The sequence below is a fragment of the Trachypithecus francoisi genome, unplaced genomic scaffold (genome assembly GCF_009764315.1).
Source record: "Trachypithecus francoisi isolate TF-2019V2 unplaced genomic scaffold, Tfra_2.0 Lachesis_group1, whole genome shotgun sequence".
Taxonomy (NCBI): Eukaryota; Metazoa; Chordata; class Mammalia; order Primates; family Cercopithecidae; genus Trachypithecus; species Trachypithecus francoisi.
The window spans coordinates 150,584,957-150,612,132 of NW_022681454.1; the positions used below are offsets into that span (position 1 = coordinate 150,584,957).

General features: G+C 42.4%; 1 protein-coding gene across 1 annotated transcript in view; it reads right to left on the reverse strand.

Annotated features, from left to right (window-relative positions):
• The window catches only part of RNF175 (ring finger protein 175), a 50,033-nt gene extending 24,701 nt beyond the window's left edge, over window positions 1–25,332 (reverse strand). The window contains exons 1-3 of the mRNA XM_033215530.1: window positions 24,892–25,332; window positions 16,882–16,919; window positions 14,110–14,251 (exon numbers count right to left, since the gene is read on the reverse strand). Coding sequence (XP_033071421.1) covers window positions 14,110–14,251; window positions 16,882–16,919; window positions 24,892–24,957 — 246 coding nt within the window. The 5' untranslated portion in view covers window positions 24,958–25,332. The remainder of the gene's footprint in view (window positions 1–14,109; window positions 14,252–16,881; window positions 16,920–24,891) is intronic.
• Between the last annotated feature and the right edge of the window lie 1,844 nt (window positions 25,333–27,176).

Genomic DNA, 27,176 nt, shown 5'->3' on the forward strand with positions numbered 1-27,176 from the left:
ACTCCACATTGTCATCAGTATTTGGTATTGTCAATTTTTTGAATTTTAGCTATTCTAATAGGTGTATAGTGTTAACTCGTTATTGCTTTAATTCTCTAATGACACATGATGAGATGATGAGCTACTTTTTATATGCATATTTGCCATCTGTAAGTTTTCCTTAGTAGGAATTAATTAATTACATGTGTAATTAATTACATAAGTTAATCCAGATCTTTTGCCTTTTTAATGAGTTGTTTTCTTGTGGTTGAGTTTTAAGTATATTTTAAATATATTTAAGTCTATTTTGGATACAAGTCCTTTATCAGATATATGTGTTTGCAAATATTTTCTCCAAGTCTGGCTTGTTTTTACATTCTCTCTCTTTTTTTTTTTTTTTTTTTTGAGACATTGTCTCGCTCTGTCGCCCAGGCTGGAGTGCAGTGGAGTGATCTCGGCTCACTGCAAGCTCTGCCTCCCAGGTTCACGCCATTCTCCTGCTTCAGCCTCCCGAGTAGCTGGGACTATAGGCACCCGCCACCACACCCGGCTAATTTTTTGTATTTTTTAGTAGAGACGGGGTTTCAACGTGTTAACCAGGATGGTCTGGATCTCCTGACCTCATGGTCCGCCTGTCTTGGCCTCCCAAAGTGCTGGGATTACAGGCTTGAGCCACTGCCCCGGCTTCATTCTCTTAACAGTATCTTTTCCATAGCAGTTTTTAATTTCAATAAAATCTACCTTATTTATATTTTCTCTCATGGATCATGCTTTTGGTACCATATCTAAAAACGCATCATCAAATACAAGTAAACCTAGATTTTTTTCCTGTGTTATCTTCTCAAAGTCTTATAGTTTTGCATTTTACATTTAGGCCTAAGATCCATTTTGAATTAATTTTTCTAAAAGGTGTATTGTATGTTCTGTGTCTGTGTCTATTTTTTTTTTTGCATATGAAAATCCAGTTGTTCCACAACCATTTGTTGGAAAGACGATCCTTTCTCTATTGAATTGCCTTTGGTCCTTTGTCATGGATCAGTTGACTGTATTTGTTTGGGGGTCTATTTGTGGGCTCTGTATTCTGTTCCATTGACCTATGTGCCTATTCTTTCACCAGTACCATGCTGTATTTATTACTGCAGCTTTACAGTAAGTCTTGAAATTGGGCACTGTCAGTCCTCCAACTTTGTCTTTCAGTGTTGTGCTATCTATTGTAGGTCTTTTGCTTTTCCACATAAACTGTAGAATCAGTTTGTTGATTTACACAAAGTACCTTGCTGAGATTTTAGTTGAGATTGTGTTTAATCTATAGATCAAGTCAGGAAGACTGGACATATTAATGATATTGAATCTTCCAATCTATGAATATGGAATAATCTTTCCATTAATTTATATCTCTTTTCTCTGTATAGATCCTGTACATATTTTGATAGATTTATGCCTATTTATTTTTTTCTCATGCAACTGTAAATGGTATTGTGTTTTAATTTCAAATTCCAATGGTTCATTACTGGTAACAATCGACTTTCGTATATTTACTTTGTATCTTCCAACCTTGCTATAATCACTTATTATTTCCATGAGTTTATGTTGATTCTGTGAGATTTTCCATACAATCATGTAAGATGGTTTTAATTTTTCTTTCTAATCCATATAGCTTTTATTTCCTATCTTGCTGCACTAGCAAGGACTTCCCTGTACAATGTGGAATAGAAGTGGTGAGAGAGGACATTCTTTCCTTCTTCCTCATCTTAGAGGGAAGTCATCTAGTTTCTCACCATTAAGTATGCTAGTTGTAGGCTTTCCATAGGCCTCTTTATCAAGTTGGGAAATTCCCTTCTATTCCTACTTTGCTGAGAGTTTTACATGAATGCATGCTGGACCTTGCCAAATGCTTCTGCTACGTCTACTGATATGATCATAGGACTTTCTTCTTTTGCCTCTTGATGAGATTATTTACATAAATTGATTTTTAATTGTTGAGCCAGTCTTTCATATCTGAAATAAATCTCACTTGATTGTGGTGTATAATTCATTTTATACATTGTTAGATTTGATTTGCTAATATTTTGATGAGGATTTTTGGATTTATGTTTTTGAGAGATTTTGGTCTACAATTTCCTTTTCTTGTAATGTCTTCATATAGTAAGTCTTGAAATTGGGCAGTGACAGTCATCCCACTTTGTCTTTCTGGTTTTTTTATGAGGGTAATGCTGGCCTCAATGAATGAATTTGCAAGTACTCCCTCTGTTTCTATTTTCTGGGAGAGATTGTAGAGAACTGGTATCATTTCTTCTTTAAATATTTGGTAGAATTCACCAGTGAAACTATCTGGACTTGGTGCTTCCTTTTTTGGAAGGTTATTAACTATTGATTGAAATTTTAAAATGATATAGGCCTATTCAGTTCATCTATTTCTCCTTGTGCGAGTTTTGGTATAGTTTGCATCTTTCAAAGAATTAGTCCACTTCATCTAATTTATCCAAATTTGTGGGCATAGAATTGTTTGTAGCCTTTTCTTTTTATATCCATGGGATTAGTAATGATGATCTCATTTTCTTTTCTCTTTTTTTTTTTTAGGGAGACAGGGCCTCACTCTGTGACCCAGGCTGGAATGCAGTGGCACAATCATAGCTCACTGTAACCTCTAACTCCTGGGCTTAAGCAATCCTCTTGCCTTAGCCTCCTGAGTAGCTAGGACTACAGGCACGTGCTATGATGCCTGGCTAATTTTCAAATTTTTGTAGAGATGGGGTCTCATTATGTTGCCCAGGCTGGTCTTGAACTCTTGGCCTCAAGTGATCCTCCCACCTTAGCCTCCCAAATGCTGGGATGACAGGTGTGAGTCACTAAGCCTAGCCCAATTTTCTTTTATAATATTAGTAATTTGTGTTTTCTCTCTTTTTTTTTCTTGGTTAGTCTGGCTAGAGGTTTATTAAATTTATTGATCTTTTCAAAGAACCAGCTTTTGGTTTCATTGTGTTTCCTCTACTGATTTCCTATTTTTAATTTCATCGATTTTTGCCAAAATTTCTATTATTTATTTTCTGTTTGTTGTAGGCATGAATTACTCTTCCTTTTCTAGTTTCCTCAGGTGGATTCTTAGATTATTGATTTTAGACCTTTCTTCTTTTCTAATATATGCATTCAGTGCTATAAATTTCCCTCTAAGCACTGCTTTTGCTGCATCCCAGAAATTTTGATAAGCTGTATTTTCATTTTCATTTAAATTATTTTAAAATTTCTCTGGAGTTTCTTCTTTGACCCATGTGTTATTTAGTATTGTGTTATTTAATCTGCAAATATTTTGGAATTTTCCATACTATCTTTCTGTTATTAATTTCTAATTTAATTCATTGTGGTTTGAGAGCATAGATTGTATAATTCAAATTTATTTTGGAGGCTTTTATGGTTCAGCATGTGGTGTATTTTGGTGAATGTTCCATGTGATGTCAAGAAGAATATATACTCTGTTGTTGTTGGATGAAGTATTCTATAAATGACATTTAGAGCAAGCTGATGAATGGAACTTTCAGGTCAATTATGTCTTTACCAATTTTAAGCCTGCTTGATCTATCAGCTACTAGAAGAGACGTATTAAAATCTTTAACTATAATGGTCAATTTGTTGATTTCTCTTTGCAGTTCTATCAGTTTTTGTCTCATATATTTTGATGCTCTTTTGTTAGATGCATACATATTAAGAATATCTTCCTGAATAACTGACCCTTTTATCATTATGTAATGCCCTTTCTTTCTTTCTTTCTTTTTTTCAGGCAGAGTCTCACTCTGTTGCCCAGGCTGGAGTGCAGTGGAGAGATCATGGCTCATTGCAGCACTGACCTCCTGGGCTCAAGCAATTTTCTCATCTCAGCCTCTGGAGTAGCTGGGACTACAGGAGCATGCTACTATGGCCGGCTAATTTTTAAATTATTTATAGAGATGGGGTTTCATCATGTTACCCAAGCTGGTTTTGAACTTCTAGGCTCAAGTGATTCTCCCTCCTCAGCCTCCAAGTAGCTGGGACTATAGGTGCATACCGCTACATCTGGCTATTTTTTTTTTTTTTTTTTTGGTAGAGATAGGGTGTCACTTTGTTGCCCAAGCTGGTCTCGAGCTCTTGGCTCAAGCAATCCTCCTACCTTGGGCTCTCAAAGTGCTGAAATTACAGCTATGAGCCACTGTGCCAAGCCAAATGCCCTTTCTTATCCCTGACAATTTTCCTTGTTCTGAAGTCCACTTTGTCTGAAATTAATATAGCTGGTCCAGCTTTCTTTTGATTAGTGTTAGTATGGAATATCTTTTTCCAAATCTTTACTGTTGATATATCTGTAACAACATATAATTGCATCTTGTTTTTGAAAATTAATCCACTCTGATAATCTTTGTGTTTTAATTTTTATATTTAGACCATTCACGTTTGAAGTGATTATTGATATAGTTGGATTAATATCTACCATGGATGTAACCATTTTCTATTTGTTGCACTTTCCTTGCATCTCTCTCTCTCTCTCTCTCTCTCTGCCTTCTCTGCTTTTAACTGGGTATTTTATGAGATTCCATTTTCTCTCCTCTATTACTGTATCAGTTAGGCTCCTTTACAATTATTTCTAGTGGTTTCTCTACTGTTTGCAAAATACATCCATAACTAATCCAAGTCCATTCTCAAATCACACTATACGCCATTATTGGTATTATAGGTACCTTATAACAGAAATCTCAATTCCTCCCTCCCATTTCTTACAATACTGCTATCATTCATTGCAGTTATCCATGTAACATAATCACCCAATACACTGTTCCTATTTTTACTTTGAACAATTAATCTATTAGAGAAATTAAGAATAAGAAATAGGGCTGGGCGTGGTGGCTCATGGGTGTAATCCCAGTTGTTTGGGAGGCCAAGGTGGGCGGATCATGAGGTCAGGAGTTTAAGACCAGCCTGACCAACATGGTGTAACCCCATCTCTACTAAAAATACAAAAATTAGCTGGGTGTTGGGGCAGGGGCCTGTAATCCCAGCTACTCAGGAAGCTGAGGCAGGAGAATCACTTGAACCCGGGAGGCGACGGGTACAGTGAGCTGAGATCACGCCATTGTACTCCAGCGACAGAGTGAGACTCCGTCTCTAAAGAAAAAAAAAGAAAGAAAGAAAGAAAAAGTTTTATTTTATCTCTATTTATTCTTTCTCTGACACTCTTTCTTTCTTTATGTAGATTATCTGAGTTTCTGGCCTAAATGACTTTACTTCTTTCTGAAGAACTTTTAAAAAACATTTCCTATAGGTCAGAACTACTGGTAATGAATTCCTCATTTTTTGTTTGCCTGATAAAGTCTTTATTTCTCTTTCACTTTGAAGTGAATTTCTCTGGATATAGAATCCTAGATTGCTGGGATTTTTTCTTTCAATATTTTAAATATTTTACTTCACTTTCTTCTTGTTTGCATGGTTTGTTTTTTCCCCTCTCTGGCTGCTTTTAAGGTTTTCTCTTCATCTTTGGCTTTCTGTAGTATGATTTTGATATACCAGGTACAGATTTCTTGGTATTTACCCTACTTGGTGTTCTCTGAGTTTCTAAGATTTGTGGTTTGGTGTCTCCTTAATCTTGAAAAATTATTGGTTATTATTATTTCAAATATTTTTTCAGTTCCATTATCTCTTTCTTCTCCTTTTGGTATTCCAGTATGTGTATGTTATATTTTTTGAAAATGTTCCATAGTTCTTAGATATTCTGTTCTATTTTCTTTTCACTCTTTTTTTCTCTTTGCATCTCATTTTGGGACATTTCTACTGACATTATCTTCACGTTCACTGATTCCTTCCTCAGCTTCATCCAATCTATTGATGAGGCCATTCAAGGCATTCTTCCTTTCTGGTACCATTTTTTTGTTTGTTTTATTTTTAGCATTTTAAAAGGTTCTTTGTAAGTTTCCACTTCTCTGATTACATTACCCATCTATACTTGGATGTTGTCTACTTTTTCCATTAGAGATCTTAGCATATTAGCCATCACTAAGTTTTATTTTATTTTTAACTGAAAAATATTAATTGTATATATTTATGAAGTACAATGTGATGTTATTGTACATGTATACATTGTGAAATGGTCAAATCAGGCTAATTAGCATATCTATCACCTCAAATATTTATCATTTTTTTGCAGTGAGAACATTTAAAATCCTCTCTTAGCTATTTTGGGACATACAATACATTAATGTTAACTACAGTCACCATGCTGTGCAATAGAATACCAGAACTTATTCCTCATATCTAACCAAAACTTTGTACTTGTTTACCAATAACTCCCCTTTCCCCATCTACCCACCCTCCTATGGCCTCTGGTAACCACCATTCTACTCTACTTCTGTGAGTTTGACTTTTTAACCATAATTATTTTAAATTCCTGGTCTGATAATTCCAAAATCTCTGCCACAACTAAGTCTGGTTCTTTGTCTCTTCAGACTGTGTTTTTTTTTTTTCTCCTACTAGCATGACTTGTAATATTTGGTTGAAAAGCAGACATGATGTATTAAGTAATAGAAGCTGAGATAAACAGACCTTTAGTGTGAGGTTTCACATTAATTTGGCTAGGAGTTGGGCTGTGTTTAATGTTTGCTGTAGTTGTAGGTGTCAAAGTCTTCAATTTCCACTAGTATCCTTGTTTCTGTCTCTGCTGTTGTCTTTGGGTTTCCCTAAACATTCCTTCTTTTATAGAGTCTAAGGCTTGCAGCTCTTTCAGCTCTAACCTTCGGCTATTACACTGGACACCTGTTGTGTGGTGGCAGGGTATAAGGGTAGTGGGAGCATTCTGTTATCATATGGTTAAGTCTCTTTCAGGCCTGTGTCCCTGGGGTGGCCTTTACAAGTGTTTCTCAACTATTTTGTTTCCCCTTAGGTGACACAGGAAGGCTAGAGGAAGCTGGAGTTGGGTTATTTCTCTCCCCTCATATTGGATGAGGCTCTTATCAATCTTTTCACTTGCTGTGGTAGGCCTTGTTATGGAGAACATTCTGGATCTGGTTCAAAGTGGTCACTTTCCCCCTCCCCTGCTGGAAGCATGAGAGCACTTCTTAGGTTTTCATCATAAGAACCTGGTGGGGTAGCTGGAGGTAAAACCTAGACAAAATGTAGGGTCCCTGACTGTGGCTCCCAGGAGTTTCTCACTCTCACACTACTTTGTGCACTGCTTCCAGCAATCCTTCAGAGTTACTACATTTGAATGTATGGCATTGTCGCTTCTGCTTTCAGGAAGGAGATCTCAGCTATGATTTCCTGCATTCACCTGTCTCTCTAGATTTTGAGATGGTGGTTTTCCCTGTGACCTCAATTCTCTGACAAGTCTGAGAAAAGCCATTGATAATCAGTTTGGCCAGTTTTTTTCTTGTTGTAAGATAAAAGTGCTGACTTCCAAGCTTTTTATATGTTGGAGCTGAAACCAGAAGTCCTTCCTATTTTTAAAAATTTCATCATTTTTAAATATCAGGAAACAAAGGCTCCTTGTGGTTAAATGAATAGCTAGAATCTTCCTACTTCTAAGCCAGTACTCTTTCCTTTCACCATCCTGCCACATTAGGTTGGTGCAAAAGTAAGTGCTAATTTTGCTATTAAAAGTAATGGGAAAAACCACAATTACTTTTGCACCAACCTACTATATCTCACAAAATCAGCCCAGGAAAATGTCATCAGAAGAAGCATGAGACTGAATAGCTGGGCATGGTGGTTTATGCCTGTAATCCCAGCACTTTGGGAGGCCAGCCAAGGCAGGCGGATCACCTGAGGTCAGGAGTTCGAAACCAGCCTGGCCAACATAGTGAAACCCTGTCTCTATTAAAATAAAAAAATTAGCTGGGCGCAGTGTCAGGCACCTATAATCCCAGTTACTTGGGAGGCTGAGGCAGGAGATCTCTTGAACCTGGGAGGCGGAGGTTGCAGTGAGCCAAGATCGCACCACTGCACTCCACCTGGGTGACAGAGTGAGACTGTCCCAAAAAAAAAAAAAAAAAAAAAACAAAGCATGAGGCAGAATAGAAGGGGTGGCAAGGCAGGATAAGCAGATGTACTGCTTTGTAAGTCAATGGTTGAGCATTCTCTCTAGCTTTACAAAAGTGTCCAGAAAAGGATTCTTTTATTAGCAAACTGCTTTTACAGTATATGATTACGTTTGCACAAATGTTATATACAAACAGTATCTCTTGGATGCTTTTGGAGTCAACGAATCGTATTGAACATTTATTATGGATCAGTCACTGTACTTGAAATTCAAAGATATTTAGTGAGCTTGTTCTTGATATGAAAGCAAATAACTAGTGAGGCTGAATTCTAGCCTCTCTGCAACTAATTAGTTATATGCCTTTGGCCAAGGTTTTTAATTGCTCTGAACTATATTTCACAAAGGGGATAAAAAATAATTACCTCTCAAGGTAACTGAGGTAAAGTACAGAAAGCACTTATCACAGCTGTAATAATAATAGTAATTTACATATAAATTTATATATAATAATTTTATGTATAATTATGAGTATTATAGTAATTATAATATATATTAATATGCTACTAATATTGATAGAGGTTACAATATCAAGTCATGGAGATAAATTTCACTATATAGCCCCTTGTAGAAAAGAGCCAGCAATGTTGTGAACATGTTCTTATAAACATGTTCAAAGCTCTCAGTAGCTAGTCTTATGCATGCCAAGAAAAACAATTAAAAGCTAGGTTCTCTCTGGATGATAGGGCAATTTAGGTCAGCATTTATGCACACATGTGTGTCAAATTCCATCCCAAAGACTTTAAATTCAGTATGTATTAGGCAATGGGTTTTTTTGCTATTGTTCACCCAAGTATAAGAAAGCTGGAAACCAGTGTTAGAATAAGCTAGTGGTACTCTAGGAACAATTTCCAGCTCAAATGGTTGCAAACATCACCAAGAGTGCCTGAAATGGCTGTGCTCTGATGACCACTCTGGAGGTGAATCCCGAAGAAGGGATGCAAAGCATGGGGCAAAGTCAAGGCTGCAGCATGGGAAAGCCTGGCCTCTCATCCTGAGTCACAGATTGAGTAGCCCCTCAATAGAGACATGCAGGGGAATGGGGCTACTCAACCTGTTCCTTTGGGATGATACCAAGAATTAGACAGATTGATGCGCAAAGACGTAGAATATATTTCAGAGACCAATCAAGTCTATGAGCTAACTCAGCAGTCTCAAGGCACCATGAGACCTGAATCTGTCCTTGACTATGGTGGGGGCGACTTTATGCAGGCTCCTGGCTTTGTCAAAGTGCTAGACAGGATCACCATGATCATTATCATCATGAGAGGTATGATCACAGGCACCTGGTCACCTCCAACGTGATCCTTAGGACTACAGAGCCCCACTGGGTAGCCATAAAACATAGAAGCTGTGTGACAGAGGGACACAGAAATAGCAACCTTAGAGAGCAAAAGTGGGGTGACTAAAGGAATCAAGGGGAGGTGGCAGTCAAAAGCAAGTCCCTGGAGAGGCATTGCAGGTAGCACAGCTTGTGCAGTTAGCAACAGGAAACAACTCAGATGACTCCAGCTAACCAACAGAGGTCAGGGTCCAGGGTGTCCACCTAGTCAAATGTAGCTGAGTCATCTACGGTCAGACCCTTCCATGGCCACAAGTCCTTAAAGGGGATTCTGAGGCATAAGCAGGTCTGTCTTTGGCCAGGTAGAGCCAAAGTACTTCAATACAGGACAAGGATGGTCTTTGTGCATATGCCACCTCAAAAATCATCAAATCTGGCCAGGTGCAGTGGCTCATATCTGTAATCCCAGCACTTTGGGAGGCCGAGGCGGGTGGATCACCTGAGGTTAGGAGTTTGAGAACAGCCTGGCCAACATGGTGAAACCCCATCTCTACAAAAAAATACAAAAATTAGCCAGATGTGATGGCAGGCACCTGTAATCCCAACTACTTGGGAGGCTGAGGCTGGAGAATCACTTGAACCCGGGAGGCGGAGGTTGCAGTGAGCCGAGATCGCACCATTGCACTCCAGCCTGGGCAACAAGAGCAAAACTCCAACTCAAAGAAAAAAAAATCATAAAATGAAAATGTTGCAGGAGTGGTGCGACACAGTGCGAGTCAAGGGCTCCTGGAGCATTGTTTCCTTTCAAGGTCAGGGGGCTTCTTATGCAAAATCCACACCTGTGTTACTATGAAAAAAGAACATTTTTTTCCCCACATCAACCCAGAGATAATGATTAATTATAAAGAAAGAATGAATAAGGCTATGAACTGATTCCTTATGAATCCAGGTTTCTTCCTACATGAGGACTCTAGAAATTTTATCTTAGATACTTCCATTTTGCAGATAAGGAAACCATAGTTAAGATATATTTAAATAGCTTTTCTTTGATATGAGTGAAGTACTAGTGAGGTTTGATTCTAGTTTCATTCACTTAAAAACATTATCCAAGTGCAATATAAAGGGTGTTTATTATAATTGATAAGACAGCGGTGACATGGCAGAAAATGGATACATTTGCTTTAAAACAATAAAATGAGATTCCCCTTTCTAAAGAAAATGTTCAAAATTACCTGAACTTAAATATAATACAGAACACAAAAGAAATCCTTTAGACCCTGTACTATATAGGAAATAAATTCTATGACAGGTAATAATAAAATAATATATTGGTCTAAGTCAACACTTCATGTGTTGCAGGCAAGTTGAGTCCGTCAGACTCTATAATGGCCATTCCAAGACCCAGAACCATGTAGAATGTTAACTGAGGACCTTCTCCCTTTGCAACACTTCTCTATTTAGTCCATGTTTGAATCTAAACCAGAGGATTTTAAAGTGTGGTTCCAGGACTGGCAGCCTCAACATTACCAGCACCATGAGGGAACTTGTTAGACAAGCAAATTCTTGGGTCACTATTGAATCAGAAACTCTATGGACAGGACCTGGGAACTTGATTTAACAAGCTCTCTAGATGATTCTGATGCACCCTGCTCTAACCATTGAGAACTACTGCTGTAAACATTGCGATGGCAAGGTCTCATGCCCAACAAGGCCCACAGCATGACTCTCAGGCCCTGGTGGTGAACACGCTTGAATGAGATTGGTCTGTGAAAATGAAATCTGGCTCCATGTTGCTGAGGTCAATGCAGTGTGTGCATGAACACATTTCCATGGATATGCAAACCATTAATGCCAAGATAGTTTACTACTAATGAAACAACATTAGAGTGTCTTAGTCCATTTTGTGCTGCTATACTAGAATATGACAGATTGGGCAATTTACAACGAAAAGAAATTTATTTCTCACAGTTCTGGGGGCTCAGAAGTCCAAGATTGAATGGCTGGCGTCTGATGAGGGCCATCTTGCTGCATCATCTTATGGCATAAGACAAGAGGGCCAGAGAAAGCGAGAGAGAGAAAAGGTGGCTGAACTTATCCTTTTATAAGGAACCTACTCCTGCAATAAAGGCATTAGTCCATTCATGAAGGCAGAGCCCTCATGACCTAATTCCTTCTCATTAGGCCCCACCTCCCAACACTGTTGCATTGAGTATTATGTTTCCAACACATGAACTCTGGGGGACACTCGAACCACAGCATTCTGCTCTGGCTCCAAATTCATGTTTTTCTCACACATAAAATATATTCATTCCATCCCATTTGCCCCAAATTCTTAACTTGTTCTGGTGAAAGTCTAGGGTCTCATCTAAATCAGATATGGGTGAGACTCAAGGCATAATTCATCCTGAGGCAAATTCCCCTCTAGCTGTGAGCCTATGAAATTAACAAGTTCTCTTCTTCCAAAATACAATGCTAGGTCAGGCAGAGGATAGACATTCCCATTCCAAAAGGGAGAAATAGGCAAGATGAAAGGAGTAACAGGCCCCAAACAAGTCTAAAACTCGACGAGGTAAACAATACTAAATCCTAAGACTTGAGGATAATCTTCTTTGACTCCATGTCCTACTTTCTGGGCATACTGATGTAGGGTTTGGAACCCTGAGGCCTCAGGAACAGCCTTGCCCCCGTGGCTTTGCTAGGCTTAGCCCACACAATTCTCACAGGTTGGAATCTCATGTCCATATCTCCTAGGCTCGAGTTGCATGCTGCATGCCCATAGCTCTCCTGGGCTGGAGTTGCACGCCTGGTAGTTGTATAGTTCTAGGACTTGGGGGCATCCCCACCCTGAAGGCCTCCTCTAGGCCTAGTGAGGACTCTGCTATGGCCATGACACTTCTGCTGGGCATTGTCCTCCCAGGCGCTCTCGGTGGCAGCTCTACCCCAAGACAAGTCTTTGCCTAGGCCCTCCAGTTGTCCGCAACATCCTTTGAAATCTAAGTGGAGGCTGCCATGGCCTCACAGCATGTGCCTACAGAAGTAGCGCCACCAAAGTTTATAGCTGGTACCTTCCAGAGCAGCAGGCTGAGCTGCACCTGGGCTCCCTGGAGCCACAGCTGAAGCAGCCAAGGGGAACGATGCTGGAATTCAAGGAGCAGAGTCCTGAGGTGGCTCTGCTCACTGGTCCTGTGTAGAGTACACTGGGGAGTCACCCCAAACCATTCTGCTTTCCTGGAGCCCTGGGCCTGTGATGAGACAGGCAGCCTTGAAGGTCACTAAAATGCCTTCAGGGTCATTTTCCTGTTGTCCTGATTACTTGCACCTGGCTTCCTTCTGGCTGTGTTAATCCCCTTTATCAAAGGGTCACTTGGCTGCACCCTTGCAAACCTTTTTATTCTTTACGTAGCCAGGCTGTGAATTTTGCAAATTTTATATTGCTTCTCTTTTACTTATAAATTCCATCTGTAAATCATTTATCTCTTCTTTCATTTTACTATATGCAGTTAAAAGAAGCCATGTAGGTCCTTCAATATATTGCTTAGAAACTTCTTTCACCAGCTATCCTGGTTCATTGCTCTTAAATCTGCCTTCCATAAAGCCCTCCAGCATGGACACAGTTAAGCCAAGTTCTTTGTGACTTTATAATGAGGATGGCCATTACTTCAGTTTCCGATACCTTGTTCCTCATTTCTGTCTGAGACCTCAGGAGAATGGCTTTTACTGTTCATATTTCCACTAATATTCTGACTATGACCACTTAAGTAATCTCTAAAAAGTTTCAGCCTTTCTCTATAGTTATTTTCTTTCTCTGAGCCCTAACCAGACTCGTCTTTCATACTCCATTGTTACAGGAAGACCAGCTGTTTCTAGCTTGTTCCCTCAAACTCTTCCAGCCTCTGCCCAATTACACAGTTCCAAAGCTGCTTCCCCATTTTCAGTCATTTGTTATAGTAACAGACCCACTTCTTGGTACCAATTTTCTTTCTTAGTCTGTTTTGTGCTGCTATAACAGAATACTACAGACTGGGTAATTTATAATGAACAGCAATGTATTGCCTCATGGTCTGGAGGCTGGAAAGTACAAGACAGAGGGGTTTGTATCTTGCAAGGGCCTTCTTGCTGTGTCATCTCACAGCAGAAGGTGAGAGGGCAGGAGAAATTGAGAAAGAAAATGGGCCCACATTCATATTTTTATAATAAACCCACTCCCACAAAATCAATGGCATTAATCTATTCACAAGGGCAGAGACCTTATGGCCAAATCACCTCTTATTAGGCCCCACCTCCCAGCACTGTTGCATTGAGGATTACATCTCCAACACAAGAACTTTGGGGGATACATTAAAACCATAGCAGACAGCCTAAACCATTTCTTTTGGCTATTCCTAATCCTTCTTTTCCTGGACTATGGGCAGAAGTTGTTCATGCATGAAAGGAAAACTGGTTTACTTAAACACTAGGATTTCTCAGTCTTGGCAACATTGACATTTTAGGCCAGATAATCTTTGTTGTAGGGAGCTGTTGTGCATTGGAGGATGTTTACCAGCATCCCTGGCCTCTATCCACCAGGTGCCAGTAGCAACTTCCCACCCCATCTACACCCCCTACAAGTCTTGACAGTCAAAAATGATTCCAGACATTGCCAAACGTCTCGTGGGAGTGAAACTGCAGTTGGTTGAGAACCGCTGACTTAAACCAAGGCAGTTCCTTCAAAGTGGTAACCAAGGGATAATGTGTCCTGGAAAAAAACAGTCAAGCTGATACAAGCTGGAGCAGGCTCCCAGCAGCTACGGGGGTGACTCACATTGTAGGATCGACCATGCCTCTGTCTCCACTGAACCAGCACTATCTGGGCAATGACCAGAATGCAGAGGAAGATCAAGATCATTTCCACGTGCATGGATTCGTGGCCCTGGTGCATCTTGTACATCCTCTCCTGCTGCACGCTGGAACCGGCAAATGAGGTCATCTGAAAAAGCCCTCAACCTTGCGCATTTAGCCAAAAAAACAAAACAAAACAAAACAAAACAAAAAAACAAAAAACAAAAAAAAAAAAACAGGGTTGGCTCACAAAAAGCAACAGGGGATTTCAAATGTAAGGGTTGGTAAGTTTTGATTGTAAAGTTTTTCTTGGTTTCTTCCCTTTCCCTAGATCTGGAGAAGGAGCAGCTGGGAGGAGGAGCCTGACTCTCTTAGCAAAACCAGTTCCTTTGCTTTCCCATGTGGTTGGCCTCAGCCTTGTCTTTTAAGTTAAGTGATGGGGCTAAAAAAACTAATGAGCCCCAGGAAGACCTGGGTTCCAGTCCCTGATCTGCCACTTCATTGCCTCACAACCTTGGGGAAGTCATTTATTCTCTCTGAGCCTCAGTTTCCTCATTTGCAAATTTCAAATAACCATCCTTCTGTAACTGACAAGGTTGTTGTAAGACTGTAAAGCACATGTTATTTTATTTGTATCTACATGAGGAATAATTATTGAGCTGCATCATATGAAACGTCAATTTTTGAAAGTCAAAAACAGTCCAATGTTGGTAATTTTAAATCATTTGCTACTATTTCAAGTAAAAGGATACCCTGCAGATGGTGCTTATGCCAGAGGAGAGAATATTATCCACGGGGCAATGGAAAGCTTCTGAATGAGTTGTATAAATTGTTACAGAACTATTATATAGAGAAAGAATAGGCTTAAGTATTATCTTAGACACGCACAAACATTCCCGTGATGGCTGAACGTTACTGTTTTAGTTGGATGCTTAGTTTTGCACAATTGTAGAGAAAATCAACAAAATGCTTTGTCACCTGGTTTAACGTTCTGGAGTAGCCTCGATGAGAACCTAGAGCAGTGGTTCTTGACCTTGTCTGTAAGTTAGGAATCACTGGGAAGCTTTAAAAAAAACCTTAACCCCCCATATCCAGATCAATTAGATGACCATTTCCGGGTGTTAGGGGGCTGAACTGCACCCTCTCGAAATTCATACACTGATGTCCTGGTCCCCTGTACTTCAACATACCAAATCAAACCTGCCAGCACTTTAATCTTGGACTTTCAGCCTTCAGAACTGCGAGAAAATAAATTTCTGATTTTTAAGCCACCTATTCTGTGGTATTTTGTTATGGTATTCCTAGCAAATTAATACAGATTTGCAGGATGGGATGTGACATCAGGAATTTTTCAGGCATCCCATGTGATTTTAAGGGGCAGCCAAGATTGAGAACCACGAGCCTAGAGAAAGAGAAAGAGGCCCAGGGTCAAGATGCGTGAACATGGGGAAAAATTATAAATGCTGTCAGTTACTTTCTGAATACTGGTTATCATTATCTTTCATCCCTAGTGTGGCACCATCAGTCACAAAATCTCTTAAAGTTTCCACTTACATCTGGTTACAGTATGCAGTTAGCTAGTGTACCACCCAGAAAACACCGCAGGGTAACAGTCTGTGCCATGAGATAGTGACCTTTTAAAGGCACTTGATGGGTATGCGGGTTGGGTTCTCTCCCTCTGCCAGCATTTCTACAGCTACTCCAAAGAGCAGTGAATGCCTCAGAAAAGGGTCTCATCCAAATCCCAAGGGTGCCCCCTGCTGGAAAAGGTGTGGAAATCAGCCCACAGAGCCCAGTAAATACTCCTGCTGAAGTTCAGTTTCTTAGAGAGGGATTCTCAGAATGTCAGTGCTGGAAGTTACCATAGATGGAATGAATCTCCTTCATTTATCAAATGACGAAGCTGAAATCCATATCAGGTAAGCAACTTGAATAAAATTACATGGCTCTTAGTCTCTCTATTGGAAGCTGAGCTTAGGAGACAAGAATGATTTCTAGAAGCTCATTTAAACAAACAAACAAAAAACCAAACTTGTTCCCCTGAAGAAATGGGAAGAAAAATGAAAAAGTACAAGTGCTTAGTTGTGGTTTATACAGCTCCAAATCTAAAATAGCTTTTTAATATTCTATATAATTAACAGACTTTGAACTTAGGGCATATAGATAAATGAGTGACTTCATCATCAGTCTAAAATAGGACTTGCATAGATCCAAAATATGCTTTATGAGATTATTAATCTATTATAAAAATGCATCTCAAATTGGTTAGCCTATGTTGAAGTACTCTGAAAAGTATATATTGGTGTACAAATGTAGTATTTTCTTTTTTGAGGAGGAATGCATCCAAAATTGACTCCTGTAATGCAAAAAAGGAAGAGCTTTTCATTCTTATTTCACTTCATGTGGCGCTCACAGGGCTTAATGGCCCTACAGTATGTACCAGAACACAGGGGCAATGGTGTAGGAACAAAACCAGTGTATCTTGTACCTAAAATAAATAGTAACTTGACACAGCCATATTTTGAAGGATGTATTAATCCAGCTTTGTGGGACTGCATGATCTTTTCCTATGGATCATGCTGTAGAAAACAGATGAAATCCATGTGTTGTGGTCTATAGTATTTGTGTATCCTACCCCATCTTCTCTATCCTGGAAAATTTACAAATAAAATTATGACTTCATTCAATTTCTCAACTGTTAGGATAAAAATCTAATTTTTAGCAAAACAACTCTTAAAAAATACTAATTACTTACTTCCACGCATCTTCTGCAGAAAGCTTTGTATGAGAGATCTGAAAAACACAAAAAGGGCCCTTATCAAAAAACATCCTTGTTTTCTTGGTTTTTCTGTTAAAACCAAGACCATGTTGAAACCCAGACCATGAAAAATAACAGCGTCACATGGTATTTGAATAATTTGGGCTAAAATAACACGAAACAAACAAAAAAGAATAATCAGGTTACTATTACTAAATATTTGATCCTGTTCCTGGATCAGAGAATCAGGTGAGGCTCCATTTCAATGGTTCTGTTTTGGCAAATCAGTCAAAGTTACAGAGAGTGGTCTCCCAATAGGCCATGCTACTCTGGCTTCTAGGATATGAAGTGTGAGTCTGAGCATCCCTAAAAAACATCTGTTTTGCTGATATCTTAAATGACTGCAGTGAGTAAATATCTCCAATCTCAGTGAGTAAATATCATTTCCAAGTTCAAAGTTTCAGAGACAGAGCTGACCAGAGGCTCCGCTGATTTGGAGCATTCTTGCATTTTTCTGTTATGAAGGCATCATTACTGACCCCAGGAAAGGGAGTAATCTGGGCTTGTGCCCTTACAAATTGAGCTGGAAAGCACAGAGATCATCTCCAGAACTGTGCGTTTGGATGACCTACAGAGTCCACCTATGGACTACCTTTTCTAGATTATTGCTGACCCACTACATTTGGTCATTTGAAACCTTTAAGGTCAATCATTGGAAAGACATAATCGTGTAACTTTGATGGAGAGCACAGAAGAGCAGACAGCCAATGTTTTTGCCCCCAAAGTAGAACTTAGCAGAAAGGGACCTGTGGAAGAAAGGAGGAGATTCACGCAGCTTGATTACCTGAGGCTTGCTTCATTTTTGGAACTCAACACTTGAGCCCAGCTGTTGTGACCTCCATTTGAATATTAGGGATCCACCTGGTGGGATCACCTGGGGACAGGGAGCCATTGAGAAGTTGCCAGTATTATCCCCTGTGCCATCCCCTTCTTCTTTCCTGGCATCACCAAGAAAGGTCCTGGCATTGTGCAAATACTGCCTAAACTTATACTTTTCTATTTCATCCAAAGCCTTGTTCTCTCTTAAATGTGAGAAAGAAAATCTTAAAAGTACTAGAAGAAAACATGGGTAAACATGTTTATAATTCTGCAGCAGAAAAGGCATTTTTAAGTATAATGTAGAGCCCAGAAATTATAAAGTTAAAAAAATGACAGATTTTGAGGACATTTAAAATAAAATGCATTATAGTCCTCAATATTTGAAAGACAAATTGAACTGGGGAAAGCATAACATATGTGAGGGGCAAAAAACTAATAAGCTATGTAAAAAGGGCTTTTATAATTTAATCAAAAAGAGACAGATTGTCCAACAGGGCAAAGTACATGAATGAGAAATTCACGAATTGAGATATACAAATGACCAATTTACGGAAAGGTGTTCAAATTCACTAGTAATAACTGTGTTAAAAAAAAAAGTAAAAATGAGGTCTTCTATTGAAACACGGTAAATAAAAAAAGTGCACTTACCTCCTCTCCCTCCCCAAACACCACTAGAACAATAGCAAAAGGACATAAGCCTCCAAGTCCAAAGAGAATTAGAGGAGTCCAGAGCAGCCAATTCTGAAACTACCAGTAGATGGGCCAGCAGAAAGGGACACTGGGACACCATAGGGCAAAAGACACCAAAGCCCACCAGCATGTGGGCAGTGCAGAGCAGAATGTGTGTGCAAATACCCTCAGGAGGGCTGTGGACTGCAGGGTCCTGGGGTGTCTAGAAGTGGGGGATGCAACTGGGGTTAGTAAAAGAAGGTTCACTGAAAGTCAGTTTAAGGTTTGGAGGCCCCCGCACTAGCAGAATACTAGTGGTTAAACCAGAGGCACCGGCAGAGAGGCACCAGGCATGTGGAGGGAGAGCAGAGGACACCGGCAGCCCTCATCTGAGTCTAGAGAGTCCTAGCACCATCCTCCCTGGCAGCATCAACTCTAGATCACGCTGCAGGGGCCCTCCTTGCTTTAGGGGACCCCAGACATCTCAAACCCTAAAACACAAAATAACTGTGTTTTTATCTTCTCTCTCTCTCTTTTTTTTTCTTTTCGAGGTGGAGTCTTGCTTGAGTGCAAGACTAGACTCCAGGCTAGAGTGCAATGGTGTGATCTCAGCTCACTGCAACCTCTGCCTCCTGGGTTCAAGCGATTCTCCTGCCTTAGCCTCTTGAGTAGCTGGGACTACAGGCACCCAACACCATGTCCGGCTAAATCTTTCTATTTTTAGTAGAGACGGGGTTTCACCATGTCGGCCAAGCTTGTCTCGAACTCCTGACCTCAGGTGATCCGCCTGCCTTGGCCTCTCAAAGTGCTGGGATTACAGGCATGAGCCACTGTGCCCAGTGTCTTTTCTGTCTCCTAAGAAAATATTTTGAAAGTCTGGTAATTGACTGAGTGAGTAGACTTTAATTGGAAAGAGATGATGTAGGGCTGACACCCCAGGGGACTGGCAGGTTGGGGAGAAGAAAAAGAATAGCCTGTGCTCTGGGAAACTGGAGATAAAGTTTTGAAATTTGGCCTTCCCACACCATCTAAGTGGGATCTTGGCTGACGAGGCTCCTCAATTAACTGCAGTGAGGTAGTCTGGGAGCAGCTTGGAACTGCTTGGAAATCCCAAGTCTGAAAAGTGAGGTGTGTGGTGGGAGATCCTATCTACCACAGCTTCCTTGGGAGTCAGTGAGGTCAGTCCGCATCCCTGGTTTAGGCACTGTAGTGGGTTGAATTGTGTCCTCCCAAAAGATATAGTTTGAGTTCTAACCCCCAGTACCTGTGAATGTGATCTTATTTGGCAACAGGGTATTTGCAGATGTAATTGAGGACCTCAGAATGAGATCATCTGGATTTAGGGCAGGTCCTAAATCCAATGACTAGTGTCCTTACAAGAGAAAGGAGTGGAAGATTTGACATCCAGCAACACAGAGTAGCAAGGCAGAGTAGATGGCCATGTGAAGACAGAAGCAGGGACTAGAGTGATGCAGCCACAAGCCAGGAACACCTGGAGTCACCGGAGACTGGAAGTGGCAAGTAAGAAGTCTCCCCTACAGTCTTTGGAGGGAGCATGACCCTGTTGACACCTAGATTTTGAACTCCTGGCCTCCAGAATTGTGAGATAATACATTTTTTGTTGTTATAGTAGCCCTAGGAAACTAGTACAGGTACACTGACACTTCCATCTTCCCTGTCCCAGCAGATCCTTGTTACCACTCAAGCCTGCAGCCAGCAGTACAGGTAGGGAGAATGTGGCTACACGGGCCACAGGTGGACCTGCAGGCAGGGCTGTGAGAGCAGATCAGTTGATAATACTTAGGCATGTGGCATGAGGGCCTCCATTTGTGCTCTTGGCCTAGGCATGTTAGACATGGGCTTGCCCACTTAGCTGGTAGCCAGACATGCCCCTTATACACAGAATGAATCAATCTAAGCCAAGAGAACAGACCTATAAATATGGACAGTCCTTGTTCTCCCTATGAAAAGGCCCAGCCAGGTCACCCTCCACTGAAGACTGCCTGTCAACAAGCTTTCCCTGCTAGCAATAACTTAACAGTGCTGTACTGTCTCACCTTAGATACAAGTGAACAATCAAACATCACAAGACGTTTGAGACAGGAAAGAGTTCTGCACCCATGATGACAAGAACACTGTGCTTTAAAGAATATAGAAAAACAACCGAAAGCTCTTAGTAATTAAAAATAGGAAGACAGAAATAAAAAATCAAATGAAGAATTGAAGATAAATTGAAGAACTCAGAAATAATTTAAAAAAAAACTCAAAGAGATGGAGAACAGAAGAGAAAATATAAGAATATCAGAGAATTGGGCCAGGAAATCTCCTCATGTCCAAAAAAACAAGACTTCTAGAAGCAGAGGAAGATAACAGATGCAGGAAATATAAAATAAATTATACAAGAAAATTTCCAAGGACTGAAAGATACCTGTTCTAAAAATGAAATACCAAGTACCCAGCCCGATGGATGAAAAAGACCCATATTTTTGCATATCTACATAAAAGAATCTGTAAGCCATAAAATGATAACACAGATTCATATTTACCAACATAGAAATATTTTCATGACATATTGTTAACAGAAAAAGCATGCTTCAAAACAGTTGTGTATAATCTGAACCTATTTATGTAAATGTAAAGTTATATAAAGAGACATATGGAATTAAAAAAGCCCAGAAGAATGGCTCCCAAGACATTAACAGGAATGCTCCATGGGTGGTGATACATCCTGGGCATTTACTTTCTTTTTTATACTTCTTTACATTAAGTATATTCTACATGAACATATGTCACTAAAAAGAACAATACAAAAGTAAGCTTGCCTCTGTCCTCTCTTTTATTCCTTTCCTTGTCTGATCAGTTGCCATGTCCTTTTTTCCTGTTCCAGCACTGTATTTGTATCAATCTCTTTTATCTTTCTTTTGGCTAGCTAAAGCTGTGTGAGCTCCAGATGTTTCTGAATGCCTCCTACATGGCCCCACTTGGGAATCTCTCTCTCAGGTATGTGAATTAACCTGCCCTAAAATGAACATAAGTTGTTTGCCCCCAAGCTGCTCCCACTTTGTGTCCCCCCCACCCCCTTCTTGGTTAACCGCATCCTGTTCTATCTATCCAATTGCTCAAAGCAGAAAAGCCTGGGGCATCATCCCTGCCCCTAACCAACTCTGTACCTCCAACCCACTACTCTCCTGTTGACCCTGCCTATAAATGCCTCACAAACATGCCCCCCCTTCTCTCCACCCCTATGGCTTCTATGCCATTCATTTTGTCATTCATTCAGCAAATATGGAGTGGTGCCTCCCGTGTGCCAGCCACTGGGTTAAGAGCTGGCATTCAAGGGTGAGAAAGACAAAGGGCCTGTTCTCATGAATAGGACCTTGTGTTCTAGAGGAAATGATGCACAATAAACAAGCAAACAAAACAACTGCCTAATGAAGTAAATTCTATGAAGAAAATAGAATGTGTGATAAAGAATAACCAGTAGGGGGCAAGGGCTGTCACTCCTTAGCTAGGGTGGCTAGGGGAGGATGAGATGGAGGCCAGCATGCAGGGTGTTCCCCTCCTCTGAGGCCCTTGCCTTCACTCTCTTCCTTCTTCAGACAGTAGGAGTGCTCCCATTAAAGGTAGACTGATCCTATTGTCTTTCTGCCTGAAATCCAACATGGCTCACAAGACCCTGTATCCCATTTCAGCCTCCCTTCTCTCCACTGCCCCTGCACACACCCTCTGCTCCAGCCAAGCAGAGCTTTTCTGTCCCTGAATGCTCTCCGTCCACTCCCAGCGTCCATGCTGGGTTGCCTCATTTCTGCTTATCCTTGGATCCCACTTACTCCAGGACACCCTTTCAGTGAGGCCCCCCCCCAGGATATCTACTCACCTTGAACATTGTTACCAGACTGCACTGTTGATGACTTATTTACTTACCTAAATCTGTAGGGGGCCAGGGCTGGCCTCATCCCCACACTGAATCCCCATGTCTGGCACATGGCACACTCCATGTGTTTGGAGACTGCCACCCCACACCTGGAACTGGCTCTCATCATCTGTCACCTGAACTGCTGCCTCCAAACTGATTTCCCCACTTTCAACTCTTCCCTCACAAAATCCACCTATTAGAAAAATCTTTCTAACCCAAGTGGCAAAGACAGAACAATGAACTCAGAAACTAGTGATGCCCCTGGGCCACATGTGAGTGCCAGGTAGGAATGTTAGGTTTAGAGGGCTGTATTCATTGGTAAGGAATTCATGTCACAAGGCAAGGCTGCATGCCTGTGGGTGCAGAGGAGGGGCCGTGTGTGGCCTACCCCAAAGCAGAGAGCAGTTTTGGGGAAGTGGTGGGTCCTCTCAGCTCTCAGGAGAGATCCGAGCCTGGAAAGCCAGCCTCAGACAAGCAGAAGAGCGAACTCCTAAACTCATGCTCTCTGCTCTCTCACACTTCAAATTTAAGGAGTTTCAAACATACCTAACCAGTTGCAGGCTCAAAAGACCCCAGCGGTTGTAGCTGGGGAGGTGGAAGATGGGAATAGGGGGATGGTGTTTGGCCAGTAAGGTACGCTGGAGTTAGGGTCTCACATCGTAAGGTTGTATGTTACTGTTCATTTATTCATTCAATATTTATTGAGGCCCTGCCATTTGCTGAGACTGTTCTAGATCCTGGAAATACAGGAGCAAGCAAGGCAGACCACCTGGCTTGTCTGCTGGAGCTTTCATGCTGAAGGAGGTTCTTAGACAATCAAGTACACATATAGATGTACTTCAGGTAGTAATAAGCGTGATGAAGGAAAATAAAATAGTGTGAGGTTCAAACTAAAGGGAAGCTATCAGATAATAGGCTGGTCAGTAGCTATCTCTATTTTCCCTTTCTTATCCCCAGCTCTAGTAAAGTCAAGAAACCAGCACTTCTTGAACTTTGATGTGCAGATGAATCAGCCTGGGGTCTGGCTAAAATGCAGATTTCGATTCAGTGGGTCTGGCATGAGAACTGAGACTCTGCATTTTTAACAGGCTCGCAGGTAATGCCTTGGCTGCTGGGCCCTGGACCACACTGTCTTGCCATAGGGGATAAAGGGAAAAGCTGTGAGTCCCTCCTAGGGCAGCCTCAACAGAGAGGCTATACCTCCTGAAGGCAGCAGACTAGGCAGTGATGCCAGCCTTAAGGAAGAGCAAAGATCAGCAGCAAATCCACCAGGACTAGATCCGCTGACCCTCCTGGCATGCATTCATCAATTCAGAACCTCCCTTTTGATGATCTGGGTTTGAAACCAGCAAGAAAGTCATGGAGTTTCATTTTAAGTTTCCCCATTTTGTGGTATACAGGTCCCGCCACAGCCTAGCCCACCCTTATTTTTTGCTATAAGCATTCCTGACCCCTAGGTTTCTGCCAGTCAGAGTGGACAGTCCCCTCTCTCTGCCTTTTCCCATGGCCATCCATCCCAACATTAAAAATAATCTCCAAGCCATTTGGTACTGCTGTTCCCTCCATCTAGAATTATCTGGCCCATGAGGTCAGATCCTGTTCATTCCCCAAAACCCAGCTCGAACGCCACAGCCTCACGGGTTGGAGGAGAAGAAGGGCAGTCAGGAGCAAGCCCTTCTCAGAAATCCTACAGCTCTTTGCCTGAACCTATTTTGGGACACTAATCTCTTCCTACCCGCTCTATGAGTGATTTTTGTTGTTGTTTAAGAGTTATTTTTGCCCTTAAGAGTTATTTTTGTCCTCATTTTACGGATGGGATTTGGGTTCCTCCAGGTAAGACCTACCCTCCGCCATCCCCAAACTCTCCTGGTACCTGGATGCAGCCTAAGAAGAATTGTCCTATGAATAAAGAATAAATTAAGATTGGGTTTGCAACTGACGCCAGCAGGAGCAGAAATGGGCTAGGTTGAGCACCAGGCAAGACAAGCTGACGATCAGGGTACACATCTTGAATCAGAAATCCTGGACACAGACCAGCAGTCTGCGTGGTAACAGGTTCTCCGAGTGATTCTGAAGACACTCGAATTTGAGAACCAGGGCGGTCTAGCCAAGAGCCTGGAGCACACACCCTTTCCCCTCCCTAGGTGCTTATGACCTTGACCCTGGGCCCTGGGGGCTTCTGCCGAGGAGGGAGGAGGGCACCGGCGGTCACTAAGGAGGGCGGAATTGGAAGGGGGGAGCCTGGAAGAGAAAGTGCAAGGATGCGAGGAGAGGGATGGAGCGAAGGAAGAGGATCAGAAGGAAGAAAGGAAGGTAGCAGGGACCGCACAGAAGTGGGAGGGAGGGAGTGGAGGAGGGACTGGCACCCCTCGCGGTGGCATCTTCCAGAAGGTCATCCGTCCGTCCCCACGTCCTTCCAGGGCCGATTCTCCCCGGTGGGGCCCGGGGTCTTGGAGACCAGTGTGTGCAGCCTGCCCGGCACCAGCGTGAGCCCCGGGACCCTGGCCTGGCGTCCCCCACGCCCGCGTCCCCGGGGCCGGTACCTGCTCCTGCTGCGGGGGAGCCTCCAGCACAGGCTCTGCCTTCCGCGCCGCCGCCCCCGCAGCCATGCCTGCACCCCTGTGCCTTCTCCAGCGCACAGCGCCTGCCGGGGAGGGTCCCGCAGAGTCCGCAGAAGTAGGCGCCGCGGGGTCACGGGAGCCGAAGGTGAGAGCCGGATCTGCGGCGGAGCGGCGGCCCCGCCTGGGCTGTGCGGGGCGGGAGAGGGGTGCCTCCCGGCGCGCCCCGCCTCCGCCCCCTGTACGCTGGCCAGCCTCCTCCCCAGCAGCGGCCTCGCGGTCGCCAGCACCCCCGGCTCCTTCAGGACCTCAGGCCTCTCTGTTGGGAAGCTATTCAGCCAGCCATCGCCGCCAGTAAGGCGTCCTGAGCCCTACCGGGTGCGTGTGGCGGGAACCAGCGGTTTTGTTAACCGGCGGCAGGACTGGAGGAGGGGTCAGAAGTGGGTAGGGAGAGATAGGGGAGTAGAGGAGTGAGAAATGGCGCTGGGGAGGATGGGGGTGGGGCTGGGGAGGAGGGGAAGAATGGGGAGGACTGTGAGGGGGCCGAGGGGGGAGGGAGGGACGGAGGGAGGGGGGGAGAGAGAGAGATAGTGTTTCCTCAGCTCTCTTCCTTAGAGGTGTTTATTAGGAGGCAGGAGTTCGGATGGCTGTGCCGGTACAGATTTTCCTCAGTTGTCTGTGCTTCCACCAAAGATGGTGCAGGAGAGAAACTCCAGTTTAGGGAGAGCGCAGACCCTCTTGGCCCCTATGCTGCTCCAGGTCATGCAGGGCCCCTGGGACGCAAGCATCTTGCCTTTGCCCCTCTACCTCCAGGGTTTCCCCTCCCCCTTTACAGCTTAGGTCTAAGCCTGGCTTCAAGGTTGAGAACAAGCTGGAACGTTTAGGCAAGACTTTAGAAATACCTGGGTGTTGATTTGGGGAAACAGAAAAGAGGAGCACGGAATTAGATCTTGTGTCCCACGAAATATGGCTTACTCCATGCCAGTGTGTGATGGCTCCTATTTGTCAACACCTACAAAGGAGATGAACGGACTAAGATGGACATTTCTCTGCCACTGTGGAACGTAGAGCCTAACAGGGGATAGAGAAAAATAAGAATCTAAGTACAATTATCACGGATGATGCCTTGGTTTTCCAGCCTTAACTGGGCATCAGAATCCCATGGAGGATGGCTAAGTTTGTTAAAACTCAGAGTGCTGGCCAAGCACAGTGGCTGATGCCTTTAATCCCAGCACTTTGGGAAGACAGGGCGGGCAGATTGCTTGAACCCAGGAGTCTGAGACCAGCCTAGGCAACATGGTGAAACCCCATCTCTATAAAACATACAGAAGTGAGCTGGGCATGGTACACTTGTAGTCCTGTAGTCCCAGCTACTCAGGAGGTTGAGGCTGGAGGATCGCTGGAGCCCGAGAGGTTCAGGCTGCGTGAGCTGTGATGGAACCACTGCACTCCCACCTGGACAACAGAGCGAGACTCTATCAAAAATCAAAACAACACAAAAACCTTCAGATTGCTGGAGTTGAGCCCTAGAGTTTCTAATATAGTAGGTCTAGGGTGGGACCTGAGCATTTGTCTTTTGAACAAGTTTTCAGATGCCGCTGGGGCTGTTGCCTACATCTGAAGACTACCTTGTAGCATGATCAGAATGTGTTGCAAAGAGTGTCTGAGATGGAGAGAATAGGGGATGTGAGGGCACGGAGGCTGGAGAAGGCATAATGAATTGGAGAAATAAAAATCATGGTTAACACTGATAGAATGCATACCGTGTGCCAGATGCCGACCTGAGCACTCTACTTGTGTTAGCTCATTCAGTCTTCGTGACAACCCTGTGAGGTGGGCATTGTGACTGTCCTCGTTTTACACAGGAGAACACTGAAGCACAGAGAGGTCCAGAAGTTTGTTCAAATTTTGAAGCTAATAGGTGGGGCAGTGGGAATTTGAATCCAGAGAAAACTGACTTCATGGTCTGGGTTCTTTTTTTTTTTTTTTTTTTGAGTTCAATTTTCTCTTCTTTTTTTTCTTTTTTTTTTTTTTTTTTTCTTTTTTTTTTTATTATACTTTAAGTTCTAGGGTACATGTGCATGACGTTTATATCATGTATAACTCCCCAATGCAATCCCTCCCTCCTCCCCCCTCCCCATGATAGGCCCCAGTGTGTGATGCTCCCCTTCCCGAGTCCAAGTGATCTCATTGTTCAGTTCCCACCTATGAGTGAGAACATGCGGTGTTTGGTTTTCTCTTCTTGTGATAGTTTGCTAAGAATGATGGTT